This window comes from Corticium candelabrum, chromosome 10, assembly GCF_963422355.1.
Source record: "Corticium candelabrum chromosome 10, ooCorCand1.1, whole genome shotgun sequence".
Lineage (NCBI taxonomy): Eukaryota > Metazoa > Porifera > Homoscleromorpha > Homosclerophorida > Plakinidae > Corticium > Corticium candelabrum.
Window position 1 is genome coordinate 6138211 of NC_085094.1, and position 19414 is coordinate 6157624.

Here is a 19414-nt window from a genome sequence, read left to right on the forward strand (position 1 = left end):
AAAGTTGAGTCATTCGGGTGAGAATGCCGGTGACTGAACGCCGTTTTCTTAGTTGACTTCTTCACTCAAATGGCCGCTCTGATGGACAAGACAACAACTCAAGATCAGTGCGTTCCTGGTGCTATCAACTACGTTTTGGAGCAATGTATTGAAGAGACTATCGAGGAAGTGGCGTCCTCCTCATGCAGCACGGATGATGTTCTAGAAAAGCCGATTATTCATAAGACAAGGAATGAGAAGGAGAAAGAAAAGACAAATGGAGACACTACAAAAAGCGATGAATCTGTAGGAGTGAGATTGAAGGGTAGTCCTTGTCCAAAACGTCGGAAAATTGAAGAAACGGAGACAGAAACGGTAGTATTGCTATTGCCAGCAGAAGAGGATCGTGGCAGCAGCTCTAGCGTCAAAGATGAATTACACAGCGGAGAAACTGAATTTCACAACGTTGTTGCTACAGTTCCCAGACGTTGTGATGAAGCAGTTGTTCCGTCAGACGGACACCATGAAGAATAGCCTGAGTACCCGCGTCGTTGACTTCAAAGAGGTTCCTCTATCTTTTCATTCCACTTATTGTAGTTGAGGTCTATTACATATCTGTTAGCGCTTGGATGCACCATGTTGTTTGACTCTAGCAGGCAGCCCCTAGCACTAGAATAGAGGTGTACACATACTCAGTTTCAATGTGTCGTCAAACAGTACAGTAGCTTACAATACATACTGGGCCCTTATCCAAATGACGAGGATGGCACAGTCCTAGGGCTTAAATCTTTGTTCATGAAAAGAAATGGAATTGAAAACTATAGCTGGGGTAGGCAGGAACTAGTCGCGCGTAGCCAGACCTTAACCCCGCCTTCAACATTCTCGAGACTAAAGTCCACCTGACATCAGGGTACCTTTGGTACAGGCCACCATAATTCATGTATAGTACGTACATAAATAACATCAGATCTACGTAGCTACACAATACATAAATATCTGAGTACATTGACTGCTACATACATGCGGTGTAGTCCTCCTACAGAACCAAAACATACTAGACTGACTATTGACCGTTTTTGAACACATTGCTAACTGTCCCTTTTCTTGCATATTGTCTTCGATGTTTCTCATCAATACCAACAAGATAGTATGTACCAGGAAATAACCATTCGGGATTCCCAGCCGGTGTGTATGGTGCTAGATGATGTGTTTCTTCACAAACCTTCATAATACGTTCAAACTCGGCGGGTTTGACAGTTAGCCGCCGCTTCAATGAACCAGGTACGTGAGCCTGGCTTTCAACAAGTTTGGTAGCACGAGCTAAGTCAGATGTAACACGTAATGAGTACAACGACGATGCTAGACCAGATCCATACGAAAAGAGAGCCACACGTCGACCAACCAGGTCACTAGGACTCGAGCTGCAACAGACAAGTAGCATTATTACAACAAAAATAAACGTATAGACATAACACAACCAGATCATATAGAATTTCCAAACTACCCTGTACAAACACAATAGAAACTCACATTGCTAGAAGTCCCACAAGACCGCCATACAGCGACGCAGTATACATGTTCCCGACGTGTGTTCCAAGCAAAGTGCTCGGTTTTGTTTTAGCATCAAACGTCGCCTGGCTGGCTTTCACCGACAGTTTCTCAACGTCTTTGTCCAATATAGTATCTTCAAGTGTGCGACCCCTAACAATGTACAAACACAAGTACAAGATCAATATATCTACGAGCAATGCATACTCACAGCTATCACTCACAAACTACATTACTCATCATGCCTTCCTATCATCCCATAGAATTTAATTTTTTAACTTACTTCAGGCTTGACAGCTGAGGGTAGTGCCCGTCTGGTTCCGGGTCGCTCAAGAAATCATTGAGAACAAGACGAGCTACTGACTTCTGCACCAGCTTTGTGAACGGCGAGTGAAACACGACAAAGTCGATATCGTCCAACGTGAAATGCTTATCCGACGCTTTCGCTCGATAACGTTTGTAGCATGTATCGAGAGACGACAAATAGCAACGAATGGACAGATGGCCATCGACTACAGGATATGCAGACGATAAGTCGGGTTTATAGAAGTCGTACACGTGATCCATGTGTGTCCCACGTAGACCTACAAAAGCATCAACAATCAAACGCAAAACAATCAACATCGACTAATGTTAATTAAACTGTATGTACTGTACACCAAGAGTTCAATAACTGGCCCTGAAGGTGCACTCGTAAACAATACATTTCCCTCAACAAGCATGGCAAAGAACATCATGCAGCATAAGGTACTTGTGAGTTTGAGGTCCAGTCTCAGCTGTACCAAAGTCAGTGCCCTTGGATGCTTTGATTAAAGCACCAAGAATCATGTCAGCGCCACCGGAAACTCTGAGTAGCACCGCCAGAGGCTCCACCTTACAATTAGACAGAGACATTCGGGTGTTGCTATCGTCAAATAATCTTTTCCATTGTTTGTGTGCACTTGTGCAAAATTTTCATAATTGAGTGAATTTTTCAACGTCTAATTAAGATAACTAGCGCACTTGTTAGGATATACCAGAACTCGGCAGTGATGACTGGGTAGGGGCCGGTGTGGCTTGACTGGGTTCATTAGTTGTGTTTTTTTAGTGAGTGCGTTGCCTTTTATTGTGTTGTGCTATACTCTATCTTAAATTAAGTCATAACGCTACCACGTCAGGAGCAACAGAACCTACTAAGAGCAGACAAGCGAACAACACCACACCATTCAGTCACGTGACTATACAAGTTTGATAGCATTTGTACCTCCTGAAGATATGTACAGTACTGTACTACCCGGGAGAGGAACCCTCGGTGACACCAGCTTGTCACTCACCTCTTTCCAGTACCAGAGGAGCGTTAGCTCCAATCAGCATTGCCACAGCGCCAGCTCCACCCGTCGGTCTCGCGTTTCCTGACGCATAGACAGCAATGTCGGCCGCCACAACGATCGCATAGCGTCCTAAAACGACCGAAACTCTTGTACACACAACAATCAACACACACACACACACACACACACACACACACACACACACACACACACACACACACACACACACACACACACACACGTACGTACGTACGCGCAACACACGTCGACCTCTCACCGTCCCATGCCGAGCTCTCCACCCACGCAACAGCGTTGAAAAACGCCGACGTTCCTCCATAGCACGCGTTCGTTGTATCGATGCCCTCGACGCCCGTATTCCCGCTCTCCGCGAAGAGCTGCATCACCACACTCTTGACAGACTTCGACTTGTCGATAATCGTCTCCGTTCCGACCTCCAAGCGTCCGACTTCCTCCGGTTTGACGTCGTTCTTCTCCATCAGATTGTGTACGACTGTCATGGCTAGTGAGTTGATGTCCTCGAGATCCGTACAGAAGCCCATGTTCGTCTGACCGAGACCAGCTGTGTACTTGCCCTTGCTGACGCCGTCGTGCTCTTCTAGAGCCGTATGGGAGACACATGTGAAGGGGAAGTAGACTTCGAGTGCTAGAATTCCGACGTCGTCAGGCCAGCCGCTTCTTCCTACCGGCATAGTGAACGTCTCGAAACGATTGGGAATATGAAGGGGTGTGTTTATATGTAAACACGCCCATCACCTGATTCTGGTCTGAGGCCTGGAATAATAATTTCAAGTGGTCCAGTCTAAAGCGCGCTAAGGTGTGGTCCAAAAATAGTGTGCCAAGACTTCAATAGTACAGTAGCCCATTTAGCCGTGACGCGGCGGAAATGGGTCTGGCTACGCGAGACTAATAGCTAAGCGATTGCACAAAGGAGTTCTTGAACTATTACTCTCGTTTACCAACAATTACCGTAATAAAGGAAGGCAGGACAATTATTTAGGGACTATGTTCCCTTTGGTTTCCATGATTTATGTTAGTAGTGCATGCGCGCATTTTACTCTAACCAGGTGTCGTCTCGCGTAGCCAGACCGTGGAAGTAGTTAGCGAAGGTCTGGCTACGCGAGACTAAGCTAGGTGCGAATAATTATAAGTCCCGGATATACCAAATCACTTTTTATCCGGGATATTAGCGACTGCCCAAAATGGATTCTGTCCCTAAAGTTCACGTCAAAGAGGCGAACGACCATTTGCAGCGCATGTTTTCTCGAATTATCGAACTCGAAGAGCTTGGAAAGCAACAGGCGTCAGAAATCGTGTCGAAAGACGAAGAACTACAGAAACTGAGAACAGTCGTCGGAACCATAGAAGAAAGGGAGAAAGAACTCACTGATTTGCGCGAGAAACTAGCGTCTTCCGAGGCAACCGTAAAGCGACTAGTGTTAGACCTAAAAGAACGCGAGGCAGCCGCAGTGGCTTTGAAAGAGAAGGCAAGACACTTTGACTGCATCCTGAGCAGCAGAGCAGCATTGGAACGGATAGTGGAGACTCTACAGTTGTATGGTGGAGACAAAGTTGAAGCGAACTCTGAGGATTCTGGTGTATCAGTAGGTACCGAACAGGAAAAGGAAGAAGATGAAACCTAGTTGAGTTGATTTGTTGTGTATTTTTGTTGAGTTTTTTTATTATTGTAGCAAAGATTTATTTGTCTAGTTCTAATATATTATAACTGAGTATACAGTATTGTATCATAGAACCTGCCATGTGGTGTTTGCAGGCGCTGTACTTGGATCCCTGAACTAAACACACACACACACACACACACACACACACCACACACACACACAGGTAATGGAGCATTTTGGAGCTTGGGGATTGATGGGTGGAAACTCCTGTGCAAATTACCAAAGAAGTCATCAGACAAAGTGGGACGACCGAACGCTGTGGAGTTTATCGACTTCTGGTCCAAACGGTTTTCTATTCAGCTCCAGAAGTGCAATGCTAGAGTCATCTCTAAAAAGCTATCTTCACTGTCTGAAGACAACAGATGTGACCTCTTTGCCACCCAGTACTTCAGCCACTAGCTGGTACTGGAGGCTTTGCTTGTACAATGTAGTTTTTAAGTGTAGTACTAATTTTGTTTTACACGAGTTTCAATTTTAGCTTAGTTTAGTTGATGAACACTACTAGTAGTTAGACAGTACATAGTACCCTGCATTGCAAAATGTATCATAGATAAAAGTTCAAATATATGTGATTGACAGACAGACAGACAGACAAACACACACACACACACACACACACACACACACACACACACACACACACACACACACACACACACACACTGATGCATACACTGCCTACTACTTTAATCTCCTAATTTTATGTGCAAACAAAGTCGTGTGTGAGTACTAACAGTCCATATGATAATCTCATATATATATATATATATATATATATATATATATATCATTCTACACACAACGTATAGATGGTACAAAGTTAGGCCTGATAGCAAAGTCAATAAAGAAATACACAACACATGCTACTAAAGTAGGTAGTGCAGTGACACTAGAGGAGATGACAGTCATGCTTACATCAAAAGTGCAATAAGCAAATGTATCAGTAAGATCAAGTGTGACTGATATCATAATTTAATTAAGTGATGCTAATAAATACCTTTCATTGATGTGTCTGCTGAACAAGTGTGAGCATTTCTATTCGTTTAACTCGTTCGTGTTCTCTCTTCTCCTCCTCCAGCATGTATCTCTCCTCCTGCGTTCGAAAGCGCGACTGTGTGAGCATCTTCAGTCCCTCCTGTTTCTCATTGATCGCTTTGCTTAACTCGGCAGTTTCCCTGATGATACGCTGCTTCATGTCCTCTTCAACCTTCTGTGTCTGTACTGCCAGTTCTTTCAGTTGTCTTGCATTCTCTCGTTTCTTAGTGTCCAAATCGGCTTGTAGTTGGCTTATAATGTCATCTTGCTTACGTCTGGCTAGCTCTGCCTCGCGGACTCTTTCATACAGAGCTCTCTCTAGATCCTCCTGTTTCTGAACAACTCTTGTCAAGTGTTTCATCTTGTCTTCGTGTTCTTTACGTTTTACTTCAATCTGTCGCTCTGTCATTCGTTTTTCCCACTCAAATTGCTCTTTCAAATTCCGTGTTTGGCTTTCGCGTTGTTTTGCTTTTACTAGAGATTGATGCTTTGCGTCCACCATTTGTACCTTCTCTTCACTCTGCCTTAGCTGTTGCTCAGCGTTTACATGGTCACTTGCCTCTTGCACACGCAACTGCATATCAGTATTCTTCTGCATTAAGGTCTGGACACCGGACAGCTGGCGTGCAGTCTCTCGCACTTGCGTTGTAAGTAATTCTCGTTGCCGTCTCAGTTCCTTTGCTAGTTTTCGCTTATTGTTCTCATTTTGAGCTTCTGCTAACGCGACTCTCTTTCTCTCTTTGTCTAGAGCTTCATCTTTGTCTGCCTTCTCTTGTAGTTCTTTCATAACTTGTTTTGATCGCTGACGTGTTTCGTCAGCAACTTGCTGTCGTCTCTTACTAGCTTCCATGTTCACACTGATTGCTACGTCTGCAAGACGTTTTTGAAGTTCAAATTGTTCCTCTTCTTTGCGACGTATTTTTTCCTCAAATTCTTTAGTCAAACGTTGCACCTCTGCTTGTTTCACGTCAAGGGATTGACAGAGAGTCTGGTAGACAAATTCATCGTGTTCCTGAGCCTTTGAGTGTTTCTGTGATTCCAAATTCCGCTCTCTATGTGCATCCTAGATTGTAATAAATTACTGTGAAGACTGACTAACTAAATTAATAATAAAATATTTTTTCACTATGTGAAAGCTTCAAAGTGTGAAAATATAAATATGTTGTACATGTATCACACAAAACAAACAGTCATTGAGTCAAATACATGCACGCACACACACACACACACACACACACACACACACACACACACACACACACACACACACACACTTATTACCTGATGCTACCTGTACTAGCCACTTCTCTAGAATCATGTAAACCTTTCAAGGCGCCTGTGTGTTTTCTTACACCTTGAAGAGGTTGTTGTCTTTTCACACAAGTCACCTCTTCTAAAGAATGCGTGCAAGAAACCAGATCATCCAAAATTGAAGCAATGATCCAACTGGAGCAGATAAACCGAGACGTTATGTAGAGAAATTTTGCACACCAAGAGATTTCAGTGAAAGCCCGGTTGTGCAGACCGTACACTCACTCTCATGAAACCGAGTTCATGCTGATGGACCAAAGTTGGGAACAACCAGCAGACATCAAGCCTCGCGGGATGCATCCAGGACGTAATTGATGGAGTCATGAGAGGCAAGCATTGGCAACACGGAGCTCATCGAAATACATGCACCGCCATCAAACATCCGGGAACACACACACACACACACACACACACACACACACACACACACACACACACACACACACACACACACACACACACACACACACACACACACACACACACACACACACACAAACTACAAACAGATAAAAGCAACAAAACACAATACCTTTGTTGCACGAATTTTCGCCTCTGTAGCAGCCTTCCTACTACGCAAATCTTGCTGTTCATACTTCGCCAGCGCGAGCTGCTTCGTATGGAACGCAAAGTCCTCTTCCCTCTTCTTCTTTTCGGCCTCCTTCTCCAAACACTGGATCGTCTTCTTCAACTGCGTCTGCGTCTTCTTCATTTCAACTTCAGCTCTCTTCATATCACGTCCTTCCTGGCGATGTTGCCACATGTGATTGTGAATCAGTTTAAGGCGTCTATTGTGCTCATCCTCGCTCCTACTTGCTCTACCGTGCACGTCAAGTGATGATTTTGGCCTCGCAGTCTTGGTTTGGGACCTCCGCTGATGGTCGGAGTTTGTTGTGTTGTCACCTAGAAGACGTGCAGACAAAGCTTTATAGCGCTCTTGAAGCCTAGCAAAGCGATCCTCTGATGACATGATGTGACCAAGAAGCTGTCGACGTTGCTAGGGGCGATCGATTGACATCAAACAGATCGAGCACTAGCGCGCTCTACACAGCGGATCGAGGACTAGCGCGCTCTAAACCACCCTCACATAATAGTCATGCATTGCATTGATTATATTTTTCTCGTTATACCTAGTAATTAAAACAATTTCGGAAGATTTTTCAGCCTCTGAATGTCCAACACATGTTCACTTCGTTCGCTTGTTGTCTTGTCTGTGTTGTCACCAACAGAATGCTGACAGGCAGTAGCCCCTCTTTCTGTCGTGTAGTTCTCTTCGTTTGGAGGCATAAGATTGTGCCTCTGCAAGTACTGGCGCGACGCCAGCGATAAATGACGATCATAGAATGAGTCTGAACCATCCATGTGAACAGATGTCTGTCGATGATCTAGAGATGCCAGTTTCATCAACTCGGTCACATTCAAATGCTGATTGCCGACGACATGCATCAAGTCTGGACGCGATACGTTTGTGAGATATTGTAAAGCAATCACGTCAGAAACGTCAAACGTTTCGTCCATCATCTCACTGACCGACAGCGACATGTAGTTGATCTGAGGATGTCCGCTGATGACTGGAATTCCAGAACGATGCGGAAGTGCTATTCTAAACATACGACATACAACAGTCAAGCAATCTAAAAAAATGAATTTGTAAGAGGCATCCAGTTGACAACATGAAGTCAGCAGCACATTGTGTCCTACACAGACAGACTGACAGACAGCCAGCCAGCCAGCCAGACTGAAAGACAGACAGACAGACAGACAGACAGACAGACAGACAGACAGCCAGCCAACCAGCCAGACAAACGAAGAAGGCTCTCACTGTTGTTTCTTCGGATTTCCAAACAAAACCTTCATGACCGCATCTTTGTCCATACCAACTCCACTGCAGAGTGTCGACTTGTTTGAAGCATCGGGATTTCTATGACACGATTGACGTTCGTGACATACAGATGCCTGTGAAGAGAGTTGTTCTTGTTGCACAGGACAGTGCTGCTCCTTCAGGAAGACCTGAATTCGATCCTATAAAGAGAATGTTGGGCAACTGAATAGAGTAGACATATGGTTAGACACGAACCCGGACGGTTCTTGTCTCACTGTACATCTAACAATAAGTTAGACTAAAAATTAAAAAGCTTGTCTGACTGCCACAAGGGACGTCTTTTCACCACCAATGATTGTATTGACTATTCAATGTGTGTGTGTGTGTGTGTGTGTGTGTGTGCGTGCGTGCGTTGTTGTTATTGATGGTGGCTCTATTGAGATGGTTAATAACTTTGTCTATCTCGGTACTAACTAACCCTTGCTTCAAGATTTCTTTGGCCAACCGAAGCCTCTTTCCTACCAAATCCAAATACAAAAATATTTGTCCACAGATAAAGCACACAAGCGCATAGTAGATGGATACAAGTACGTGGCAATATCGAAGGGCTCCAGTATCTGGAACTGCTCCAGGGCGGCGTCAAAAGTCTTCGCAAGGATTCTCGACTCCACCCTTGAGCCTCAAGAGTTTTACTTGTTGGTAAGTAGCCAAACGAGAACTTCTCCATACCTCGTCAGCCGAAGCTGACCTCCTCACTCTTAGATAGGCACTCTGGAGAAATCAAATGATGTACCAGCCTCAGAAGGTGGAACAACAGGTTGTACACTCTTATCGATCTAACACCTTCCATGTTAGAAACTTTGTAGTGATGCTGCCGCCATGGTTGAAACTCGGGCGGGTCGATCGTCCAACGACGTAAAAGGATGTACCGGTCAAGGCTGACGTAGGAGGCAGATGATGTCGGTTTTCAACAGCAAATTGTAAAAACATACAGTACCTTAGTGGAGAATGAAATGTCCCAGAAGTTGGGTGGGTACCCACTCTGTTCCGCGGTACAGCTCATAATGTTGCGCTTGAATGTAACAAATCTTTCCACGTTCTCCTTCTGCCCAAAGTTTGTGGCCCGCAAAAGAGATGTGCAGATGCAGTAGGCACTCAACAAACAATTGTGTTGGTACCAACTTCAGACATCCTTGTGTCAAGTATTGCTTATCTTGATCAGATGGTACCACCATGTGCCCTTTGGCCGTAAAGAACATGCATACTTCTTCCTTGAGGCCAGACCTTGATGAAGTTTCAAGAATCATCTGGTGGTTGGCAAGCACCAGTGGCTCAAAATTGCACTCTCCGTATTCAGATCTGTCGCACTTGCGAATCTTAGGATTAGCAAGTACGACAGTCTGGCCGCACAATTGCTGGAGGAGGGAAAAGGTCGTCATTGACAGAAACATTAAAGGCTGAGTAGTCGACGTCAAGTATCCTCGGATGACTTAACAGCTGGAAACCACAGAAATCAAACGGTTCCATATAGAAATGACAATCAAAAAGAGTGACAAATAGGCACCAAGCAAGCGTATATATAGACAGAAAAGTGTTACGTAATCATCAACCAATCGATGACAAGGTACTGCCCACTGGGCGGGGCACAAAAGGTTACATAATAACCAGCCAATCTGAGCCAAAGTACCACTGAGTGGAGATGAAAGTGCCACGCCCAACCGGATATTTGGCCGGATGTACCATCTCAGACCGAAAGCTAACAGGAAATACACCAGAAGTAAACAGGACATACACCAAAATTAAAACAAAAATACACCGGAAGTCAGGAATAAAATACTGTTATAACTAATTGATTGAACACAACTTCTGGTTTAGAGCTTGGGTAGTTGCATTACAGCATATGGCTTACAGGAAGAAGTGTCATTCCACGTTGCCAATGCTTCTATAGCCTTTGAATACTTACATCAATAGCCTTTCAATACTTACAGCCAGTCTTCAAGAACAAACATTCCTCAATAGCTACAAACTAACTGTTTATCAAGCTGTCATTCCACCCACTTTGTTATATGCCGCAGGGCAGCCAAGTCTAACAATATCAGACGTCTAGATTCATTTCATAATCGATGTATTCGGACCATTCTTGGTGTCAACAGACAACAGTGGCAGGATCTTATTACATCAAGACAGCTATCATCAAAGTTTGACATGAGTAACGAATTTCTGATGTTTTAATGTCCCATCAGTTACGTTGGCTAGGGAATGTTGCCCGTATGGACTCCACTCGTGCTCCTAAGCCAATTCTCTTTGGAGAGCTACCCTCTAAAAGGCCGTGTCATTGCGCTAAAAGGAGGTGGAGGGATACAGTGTGAAATGACTTGAAAAACATGAATGTGTTCTAGGCAAATTGGTACACCCTCGCTCAAGATAGAGCTAAGTGGAAGACTCTGGTCAATGGTTGTCTGTCAATTACAGCCATAGCAAGTCTACAAACTCAACAGCATACTGCTCTAATGCTAACCAAAAAGAAACAATCTATAGCTGCCTGTGTGAGAGATCTTTCCGCAGACAGAGAGATCAAACACGACATTCTCGTTTCTGTTCTGTGACAACACAGTGACAGTCACTTATTACCTTTTTTCTGGTTATTGCCCTTTCGGGGACACCGTTATCATTGATGCTTCAATGGACGGCTCTCAAGGGCAAGGGTGTGTGTGTGTGTGTGTTTAATAATTCAGATCCTGACCAGCATGTTGTGAAACACGTCCTCTGTGGTGTCGTCTCCACTTGGGTTGTCGTTTCCCTCATCCAGTGGCTCTGTCCGAGAATCAGACACAAACGAAGCCTGACTGGCACTCTCGCCAAACGCCGGACTGCTGAGTTGGCTTAGTGAACCTTAACAACACAATACACACTTGCATCATGCAGCAACACACACAGCCAAATACATACAGCAATGCATCTCATATACACAAACTCTATGATTCACTATCTACGTCTTGCACATTAGTATCTTTGATATTTGCACTGTAAATTGTGATAGACTCACTGCAACTTCAATCGACTACGCTGACCTCTCAGACTCTCACCTGGTACTTTGTCTCTCGTCGCTGAGCTTGACATCATTTCTGTAGCATCGCCATTGAAACTCTGCAGGTCAACTGCGTGTACCGACGACGTAATGCTGTGTGTTCTTTCCCCTTCCTGATGAATGGATATACAGCTAGACAATGGACTCAGCTCTTCCACCAAACTGTTATCCACCGAATCAACGCACTCGCGGTGCTCTGTTGTGTCATCCGATGATTGATTTGGATGCCACAGTAAGCTCTTTCCAGTGTTAGTGCTGACAGATGTCTTTCCAGGCATAGTAGAGACAGCAGAATGTCTTTGAGTGTTGTTTAGCTGCTCTGAGTGTGCTGGTTGATGTGAATGATTGTGTATAGTGGAGCCGTTTTGAGCGCTCAACAGCATCTCAATCTGTAAACAACCAAACAACTATTACATACAACGTACACACAAACACCGAGTACATGTTAAATATTATAAGTGGCAATTAGCACTCACCTGTAACTGCATTTGTTTTAACTGCTCTTCTTGCCGCTTCAACAGCTGACAAGCAACCAAACTGGATTGAGGGTTATCCTCATCACAAGAGCCTGCAGAATCATCGGTGGTACGTTTTACAAACACACGATTTGATGCTATGGATTTCGTGCTCATGTTGACCGATTGGTTCTCTTTCTCTTCAGATGATGGAGTGTTACTTGTAGGTGTTGGCTGTTTGGTCATTTCGACTGGAGAAGATGTACGGTCAGACTTGTTTTCACAGCTGACAGATTGAAGTGCCAACCTAACCGGGAGTGCACCACTCTCAAGAGCTACAATCAGAATACAATGCCGTGAATCTAAACGTAGAGCTTAATGACACAATGACAGGTCATGTAACATTGCAATAAATCTCAAACAAATCTTAGAATATGATGATACAAAACACATGCTACAGTAGTAGGCATGGCCGCCACACATAAATTGAGACGAGACAAGAGACACACATAACAGAACAAACAAGTGCAAACACAAAGAGAGATACACCTAATAATCATGCTCCACAGTTCAAATTGATAATGAATTCATACAATCCAGTCTATAAAATACCAAAGTATGTATAACCAGACGCGTAGCCAGGCATACTCAAAACTCGAAAGCAAAGCAGCTGGCAAATGGCGTGGTCCGTTTTAGAGTATTCACCAGTCTCTGATTTCTTGAAGTTGTGTGGTATCCTTGCACTCGGAAAGTATAGTTAATGTACTGTACGGTAGTGTTAGACAGGTACAGTACGCGTAACGTTCACTGATACTAAAGCAGTGTTATCAGGGCTAGCGTGCACTAGTCTGCACATGAGCACATGAGGGTCCCAAGTGATCAGTGACTATATATATATATATATATATATATATATATATATATATATATATATATATATACCACTATATAACTATAAGTTAATTAACCTGTTTGCTGCTGCTGTTGTTGCTGCTGCTGTTGTTGTTGCTGCTGCTGTTGTTGTTTGACTTCTGCCTCCTCTTCAGTGCACAGAGACAGGTCACAGATTCTGGACAGAGCAGGCGTATTGTTTGACAGCATAATTGGTTGACAAGGTTGAGGCCGCGGCAAACTCTCATAAGTGACAGAATTTCGCTCATTGCTGCAAGAAGGTGAAATATCAAATAGAGAATATCTCTCATGCAATCTCGTTTAAGGCGTGTTTAGCACAATCACGTGTGCGCAATGTTGCATATACATAAATTGTGAATACTAGAATGTCGCTTAGATGTAAGTGTTAGATGTGAAATAGACAGGTTCATTACTCGATGAATAAGCAATTGTAGGACTTTCTTGTGGTAGTACTAACAAAGACAAGTAAAACAGTAGGTTGCCTCTGCTTGTCTCTAAAAATGTCACAATACTTTATGGTACAGTAGCAAAACACGACGAAATGAACTGCAATCAAAGGAGCCCACAGAAAAGTTTGAATACTTAATTAATATCAAAATTTCTGTGTCTGGATGTATACTGCTAATTGTTGCCAACCTGACCTTGACGACACTGAATGGTGTAACTGGAGTCCAGTTAATGTGTCTGTGAAAAGTTTAACGTGTTGACCTTCAATGCTTGGAATCAACTCAAATAGAAAGGGTTCATCAACGGCCTAACACAAAGAGTAGTACGTGAGAGTGTAGATGTGTAATGTGCTGTATTCTATAGAGACTGCGTACGTCATCCAGATGTACTCTCTCACAGCAACTGTGAAGACTGACAAAAGGACTATCTGTCTATATAAACAAATAAAAACTGAAATTCAAACATAAAGTACACATGTGCGTACACACACACACACACACACACACACACACACACACACACACACACACATACACACGCACAAAACACAAACAAACAAACAAACTTAATAATTTACCATCAATCCACAGCTCCAAAATTCCAATTTGCTTGGATTAGATTGAGGATACAACGCCAACAGAAATTTTCCAGCAGTAGTCAGCACCCTAAAACACAACTGTTACATATACAAACTCTCAATGACAATTAATCTCTTCAGAAAAACACTGATTGATTACAAGAGTAAGTACGTTTGTCTGTCAAAGAACTACCATCATAGCCACGCGTCACCATAGACTAAATGTGTGTGTGTGTGTGTGTGTGTGTGTGTGTGTGTGTGTGTGTGTGTCCACATAACCGGTTATTCCAACTGTTTGCTCACTGACCGTTCAGCGAGGTTCATGTTGTGTATAAAGTGTGTGCATGCAGACCACACAACCGGATGAGTGACATCATCAACACCAGTCATCCAGCTACAACAGAGCAAACACCACTTAACTTCCAGAAGTTACCAATTCACAACAGAACAACTCACACTCCGACCAACGGCAGACTCGATGCCTTAGGATCCGTCTGAAGCAACAGAAGCAGTTTCCGCGTCTGATCCATAGTCATGTATCTACAAGTCCACAAATACAGTGTGTGTGTGTGTGTGTGTGTGTGTGTGTGTGTGTGTGTGTGTGTGTGTGTGTGTGTGTGTGTGACTGTGTGTGTGTGTGTGTGTGTGTGTGTGTGTGTGTGTGTGTGTGTGTGTGTGTCACTGTGTGTGTGTGTGTGTGTGTGTGTGTGTGTGTGTGTGTGTGTGTGTGTGTGTGTGTGTGTGTGTGTGTGTGTGTGTGTGTGTGTGTGTGTGAAACACATGCAATACAAATGTGCAATACGATTACCCGCATTTTGGCAATCCGTTGATTTGTGTAAGGCCGGTTGGACTTGTCAGAGCCCTTGCTAGTGCAGTCTGGATGACAGGAATGGATGAGACCGGCGTTGCTTGAAAAGCGTCTTCGAGTAAAACAACTTCAGCTGCGAAACAAACAACAGCAATGTCGACATGAGTTCTTTACTATTGGTGGTTTAGTTGGATGTCGATCAACATGCCTGTCTCGTCTACATACTAACTTGTTTTCATCATATAGTGACACACGTTACCTGCATCAACATGACTACATCGTTTTACACTCATCATAGACAACACGTGTCACTCTGTAATGAAATTACATTCTCCTGTTGTAGTAAATTGCACTATTTTTCATTCCTATTTGTCACAAAGATATGCCGTTGCGTATTTCTTCGAATAGAAGCCGCAGTTAAAGGAACTTGTTAAAAATCAAGGAGACGGCACTCGTCTGGAAGTTACTGGCTACGCCCATATCACATGCCTTTGATGCTTCCGCATCAATCTCATCCCATTACGCGCACTCATATATCAATATTTTCATCAACACAACACACACTACAGCAATACCATGGTACTTTCCACGTGATTCTCAGCGCATGTGTGTCTAGAATGTAGATAACGTAATACAGTGTATGACAAATTGGTTGTCCGGGTGCCCGGGACAACCAAAAATATGTCAGGGCAACTGAAACGGCAAACTATGGTTGCCCAGGAACAACTACTAAAAGCATTGCATTGCTGCATCACAACTGAGAATCGAGTCGTCCAGTAATTCTTGAGCTCGTCTGATCTTCACTCAGTTGTCTGTCTGTCTATCTGTCTGCATACCTGTCTACTTTTCTGTCTGTCTGTCTATCTGTCTGTCTGCCTGTCTGTCTATCTGCCTGCCTGTCTACTTTTCTGTCTGTCTGTCAATGCACTTTTTATACATCAAAGTAACTTAGTTAATACATCAATGCTAACACATGTGATAAAAAGTAAAATATTTTATGTGCACTGTCTGTCTGTCTGTCTGTTTCTTACCTGTATTTTGCCTGTCTGTAAATACACATGTTTTCGTAAATCAACTATAGCACCATAGCAATAACAGGGCAACTAAAAATTTAACGTATGGTTGCCCAGGGACAACTTAGAGATGAGACGATTTGTTGTACACTGAATAGTCTTGGCATTTACAGGTAAACCTGTGACGGTTGGCACCTTCAAGTGTCCAATTATGACAACAGAAAGAAATGACGTTCAAGTACCAATGTGTCACGATGTGAAGTAGAAACTTGAAAATAGAGGCCGCCCTCGAATACAAGCCACAGTTCCGTAACTTTGTTATAAATAGAGGCTGCGGCTATTATTCGAAGAAATACGGTAGTAAGATGTCACTTATTCGAACACTTTGAGACCCTGCACTGCTTCGAACTCTAAATATCCTCAGATAACTGACATCGACTTGTAGACCAATCTGTATGTGCCATCTGAGCTCATGGACATGCTAATTAATTATTTATTTAATTTTATTTATAAATTAATTTTAAATAATTTTAAAATTATAATTAAATAAAAAATTAATAATTAATTAATTAAAAATTGAATGTGCATGTATTATGTCTCTATTGCAGTTTGAAAAAATGTTCAGAGTTAGAGACATAAACACAGACAAGAACACTCCACAACTCACAACAAACAGACACTGTAAATGTTAATTAATTAATTAATAATATATATTTAATTAATTAAATTAATGAAACTATTTTAGGACATTAATCGTACCGCATAATTCTAGCTCTTTAGATTCTCTAGCAGACATTGTACACGAGCAGCGGATAGCAAACGTGTCAGAGAGATTCAACGATAAACCACCGTAGCAGTTCTCGTGTAGCATCTAGAAATAAACAAACTACCATAATTATGAAAGCAAAATTAATATCAATAGATTACTTAGCATATTCAACTAAAGCAACAGACAAACAAATGAGCAAATGTAGACACACAGACAGACAGATAAACACGCACACATACACATACATAATAAAGACACACAAAGACATGAGTAGACAGATAAATAAGTAAGTATCTGGTGTGTGTGTGTGTGTGTGTGTGTGTGTGTGTGTGTGGTGTGTGTGTGTGTGTGTCACTGTGTGTGTGTGTGTGTGTGTGTGTGTGTGTGTGTGTGTGTGTGTGTGTGTGTGTGTGTGTGTGTCACTGTGTGTGTATGTGTGTGTCACTGTGTGCGTGTGTGTGACTACACCTGAATTGCTTCCTTGTACTGAAACCCAGTAAACACCATTACCAATCGGTCATTCACTCTCTCCTTCCACATCTGACACCACAGTAATCAATTTTTCCATTGCAGTCTATTGCTTATTATATAAACGCTCTAACAGACCGTAACTGGCACTACATAATCTCCTGGAACAACAGCAGTTGGCAACTTCCTCGTCTGATCTCCTAATCAATTCAAACAGTGTAGATTAGACCTACGATCAGTAGATATCAAACGGTAAGACCATCACACGTACCACACTCTTTGAGTAGTTTACCAGGGTCAAAACGATCTATGGCAATAACGAGGCTGTTGTCTTCTATACAAATACAATCCACTGCATACTAAAAATTAAAGCTTTGTAGACAGCGTATGCATCAATGTGTGTGTGTGTGTGTGTGTGTGTGTGTGTGTGTGTGTGTGTGTGTGTCACCGTGTGTGTGTGTGTGTGTGTGTGTGTGTGTGTGTGTGTGTGTGTGTGTGTGTGTGTGTGTCACCGTGTGTGTGTGTGTGTGTGTGTGTGTGTGTGTGTGTGTGTGTGTGTGTGTCACCGTGTGTGTGTGTGTGTGTGTGTGTGTGTGTGTGTGTGTGTGTGTGTGGTGTGTACGTGTGTGTGTGCGTACATGTCATTCCCTCGACTTCATTGTAGCTTCACACTTCAACCTTCATACAATCATGAATGCGTAACTGCAATCACCTGAAGACACCAACGAGTGTCCAATAAGAAAACCATAAAACGGCACACTTCTCGATCGACAAGCGTGCCTCTCAGCTAAAGAAAGCGTCCTTCCAAAGATTGTCAACGCCAACGGTCTACAAAACATCAATACACTAGTATATTTCAGGTAAAACATGACAGTCAATTTCAAATTTGCTTTACCTCTGCGCAGTCAAATGCAATCGCACTGTCTCGCCCTTTGAGGTGTCGTCCCTGTGAAAAAGGAAGTTAGAGACGCCGCCTCGACTAAATTAGAAATTTCTGCGTTTACCATAGAACCGACCGAGTGGCTGGGAAGGCAAGAGTTGACATTATTCCTTGCTGCATGTTTGTGTCCTAATGGAGTCCTAGTAGAATCTACAGGCAAGTTAGACATTGTGGCAACTACTAGTTTAGAGAAGGAGCAATCACCTGTCGTCATCAACTGCTAACTAAGCTTGGACCTTTTAAAATTATTGAGCAGCCCGCGCTGTAGGAAAGTGTCTAGAATACGCATGCGCGTGCGCGTGTGCATAGAAAAACAGTGTAGATCCGGGAATCGCTGCGAGACTCTGTCGGCAACTTGCGTTACTGTAATTCCGTGTTTTCGAACTTCTACACTAACTTTGTGCGCATGCCTGATTAACAGTTGATTATCCTAATTAATTAATTAATTAATTAATTAATTAATCAATGTTTGGCTTCTTTCTCTTTCAAGAACGGCATCAAGAGCATTGGAATTAGCTTTCATCGTTTTTGTAAAGTAGCAGTTAGAATGTACATAAAAAAATTTGTAACACTAGCAGCTCAATAGAGAAAAACCGTTACTACGTAAGAGAAAAAGTTTGACTGAAGAATCCCAATTCAATGTGTTAGTTTCCAGCTGAAGTGCCACTTGCCAATCAGTGATCATGAGTGCTGTTAGGGTACAACTTGCAGGCGCTTTGCAATAAAAGAATTGGCAAACAGTGAAGAGCAGACTTTGACAGTATCAGAACAAGTTGTCAACATTTTTGTTTACACTTACTAATTCAAAAATTTAACTTAATTAATTAAATGGCATTATTATTTAATCAACAATTACGTAAATTTTACAAGGAAACGTAATCATGTAATTGTATATATTTATTACTAATTTGTTTAGTTATTACTAATTTATTTATTTATTACTAATTTATCTATTTATTACTAATTTATCTATTTATTATTAATTAATTTATTTATTACTCATTTATTTATTTATTACTAATTTATCTATTACTAATTTATTTATTTATTACTAATTTATTTATTTATTACTAATTTATTTATTTATTACTAATTTATTTATTTATTACTAATTTATTTATTTATTACTTATTTATTTATATATTACTAATTTATTTATATATTACTTATTTATTTATATATTACTTATTTATTTATATATTACTAATTTATTTATATATATTCGATATTTA

The 19414-nt window shown here is 42.2% G+C and overlaps 4 protein-coding genes across 4 annotated transcripts; 2 read left to right on the forward strand and 2 right to left on the reverse strand.

Annotated features, from left to right (window-relative positions):
- The first annotated feature begins 2 nt into the window (after positions 1-2).
- Positions 3-740, forward strand: LOC134186044 (uncharacterized). The gene has a single exon (XM_062653951.1). It carries the CDS (start codon positions 70-72, stop codon positions 511-513), a length of 444 nt encoding a protein of 147 aa, XP_062509935.1. The 5' UTR covers positions 3-69; the 3' UTR covers positions 514-740.
- Positions 741-892: 152 nt separating this feature from the next.
- LOC134185339 (uncharacterized) lies at positions 893-7884 on the reverse strand. The gene is made up of 7 exons (XM_062653121.1): positions 7416-7884; positions 5547-6635; positions 3115-3592; positions 2841-2966; positions 1811-2111; positions 1510-1680; positions 893-1400 (listed from the first exon to the last, which is right to left on the reverse strand). The coding sequence occupies exons 1-7, from the start codon at positions 7851-7853 to the stop codon at positions 1043-1045; spliced, it is 2961 nt and encodes a 986-aa protein (XP_062509105.1). The 5' UTR covers positions 7854-7884; the 3' UTR covers positions 893-1042.
- Positions 4040-4593, forward strand: LOC134185160 (uncharacterized). Its single transcript, XM_062652942.1, has one exon. The coding sequence runs from the start codon at positions 4058-4060 to the stop codon at positions 4496-4498; it is 441 nt and encodes a 146-aa protein (XP_062508926.1). The 5' UTR covers positions 4040-4057; the 3' UTR covers positions 4499-4593.
- A 96-nt stretch (positions 7885-7980) lies between the features above and the next one.
- On the reverse strand, positions 7981-18455 carry LOC134185159 (SCL-interrupting locus protein homolog). Its single transcript, XM_062652941.1, has 20 exons — positions 18387-18455; positions 18247-18332; positions 18138-18188; positions 17955-18070; positions 17514-17576; positions 17381-17442; positions 17243-17314; positions 16765-16876; positions 14993-15125; positions 14641-14724; positions 14492-14578; positions 14185-14272; positions 13982-14038; positions 13802-13914; positions 13217-13410; positions 12270-12583; positions 11792-12182; positions 11449-11597; positions 8706-8905; positions 7981-8486 (listed from the first exon to the last, which is right to left on the reverse strand). The coding sequence occupies exons 2-20, from the start codon at positions 18300-18302 to the stop codon at positions 8021-8023; spliced, it is 2808 nt and encodes a 935-aa protein (XP_062508925.1). The 5' UTR covers positions 18303-18332; positions 18387-18455; the 3' UTR covers positions 7981-8020.
- Between the last annotated feature and the right edge of the window lie 959 nt (positions 18456-19414).

What these genes read in the sequence shown, in the direction of transcription:
- LOC134186044 (XM_062653951.1), top strand. Translation starts at nt 70, where the DNA reads ATGGCCGCTCTGATGGACAAGACAACAACTCAAGATCAGTGCGTTCCT.
- LOC134185160 (XM_062652942.1), top strand. Translation starts at nt 4,058, where the DNA reads ATGGATTCTGTCCCTAAAGTTCACGTCAAAGAGGCGAACGACCATTTG.
- LOC134185339 (XM_062653121.1), bottom strand. Translation starts at nt 7,853, where the DNA reads ATGTCATCAGAGGATCGCTTTGCTAGGCTTCAAGAGCGCTATAAAGCT. An exon ending in GGAGAGCTCGGCATGGGACG is followed by an intron (nt 2,967 to 3,114) that starts GTGAGAGGTCGA and finishes CGGTCGTTTTAG; the next exon opens with GACGCTATGCGATCGTTGTG. An exon ending in CCTCAGCTGTCAAGCCTGAA is followed by an intron (nt 1,681 to 1,810) that starts GTAAGTTAAAAA and finishes GTACATTGTTAG; the next exon opens with GGGTCGCACACTTGAAGATA.
- LOC134185159 (XM_062652941.1), bottom strand. Translation starts at nt 18,302, where the DNA reads ATGCAGCAAGGAATAATGTCAACTCTTGCCTTCCCAGCCACTCGGTCG. An exon ending in TTGCATTTGACTGCGCAGAG is followed by an intron (nt 18,071 to 18,137) that starts GTAAAGCAAATT and finishes GATGTTTTGTAG; the next exon opens with ACCGTTGGCGTTGACAATCT. An exon ending in CACCATTCAGTGTCGTCAAG is followed by an intron (nt 13,411 to 13,801) that starts GTCAGGTTGGCA and finishes ACCTTCTTGCAG; the next exon opens with CAATGAGCGAAATTCTGTCA.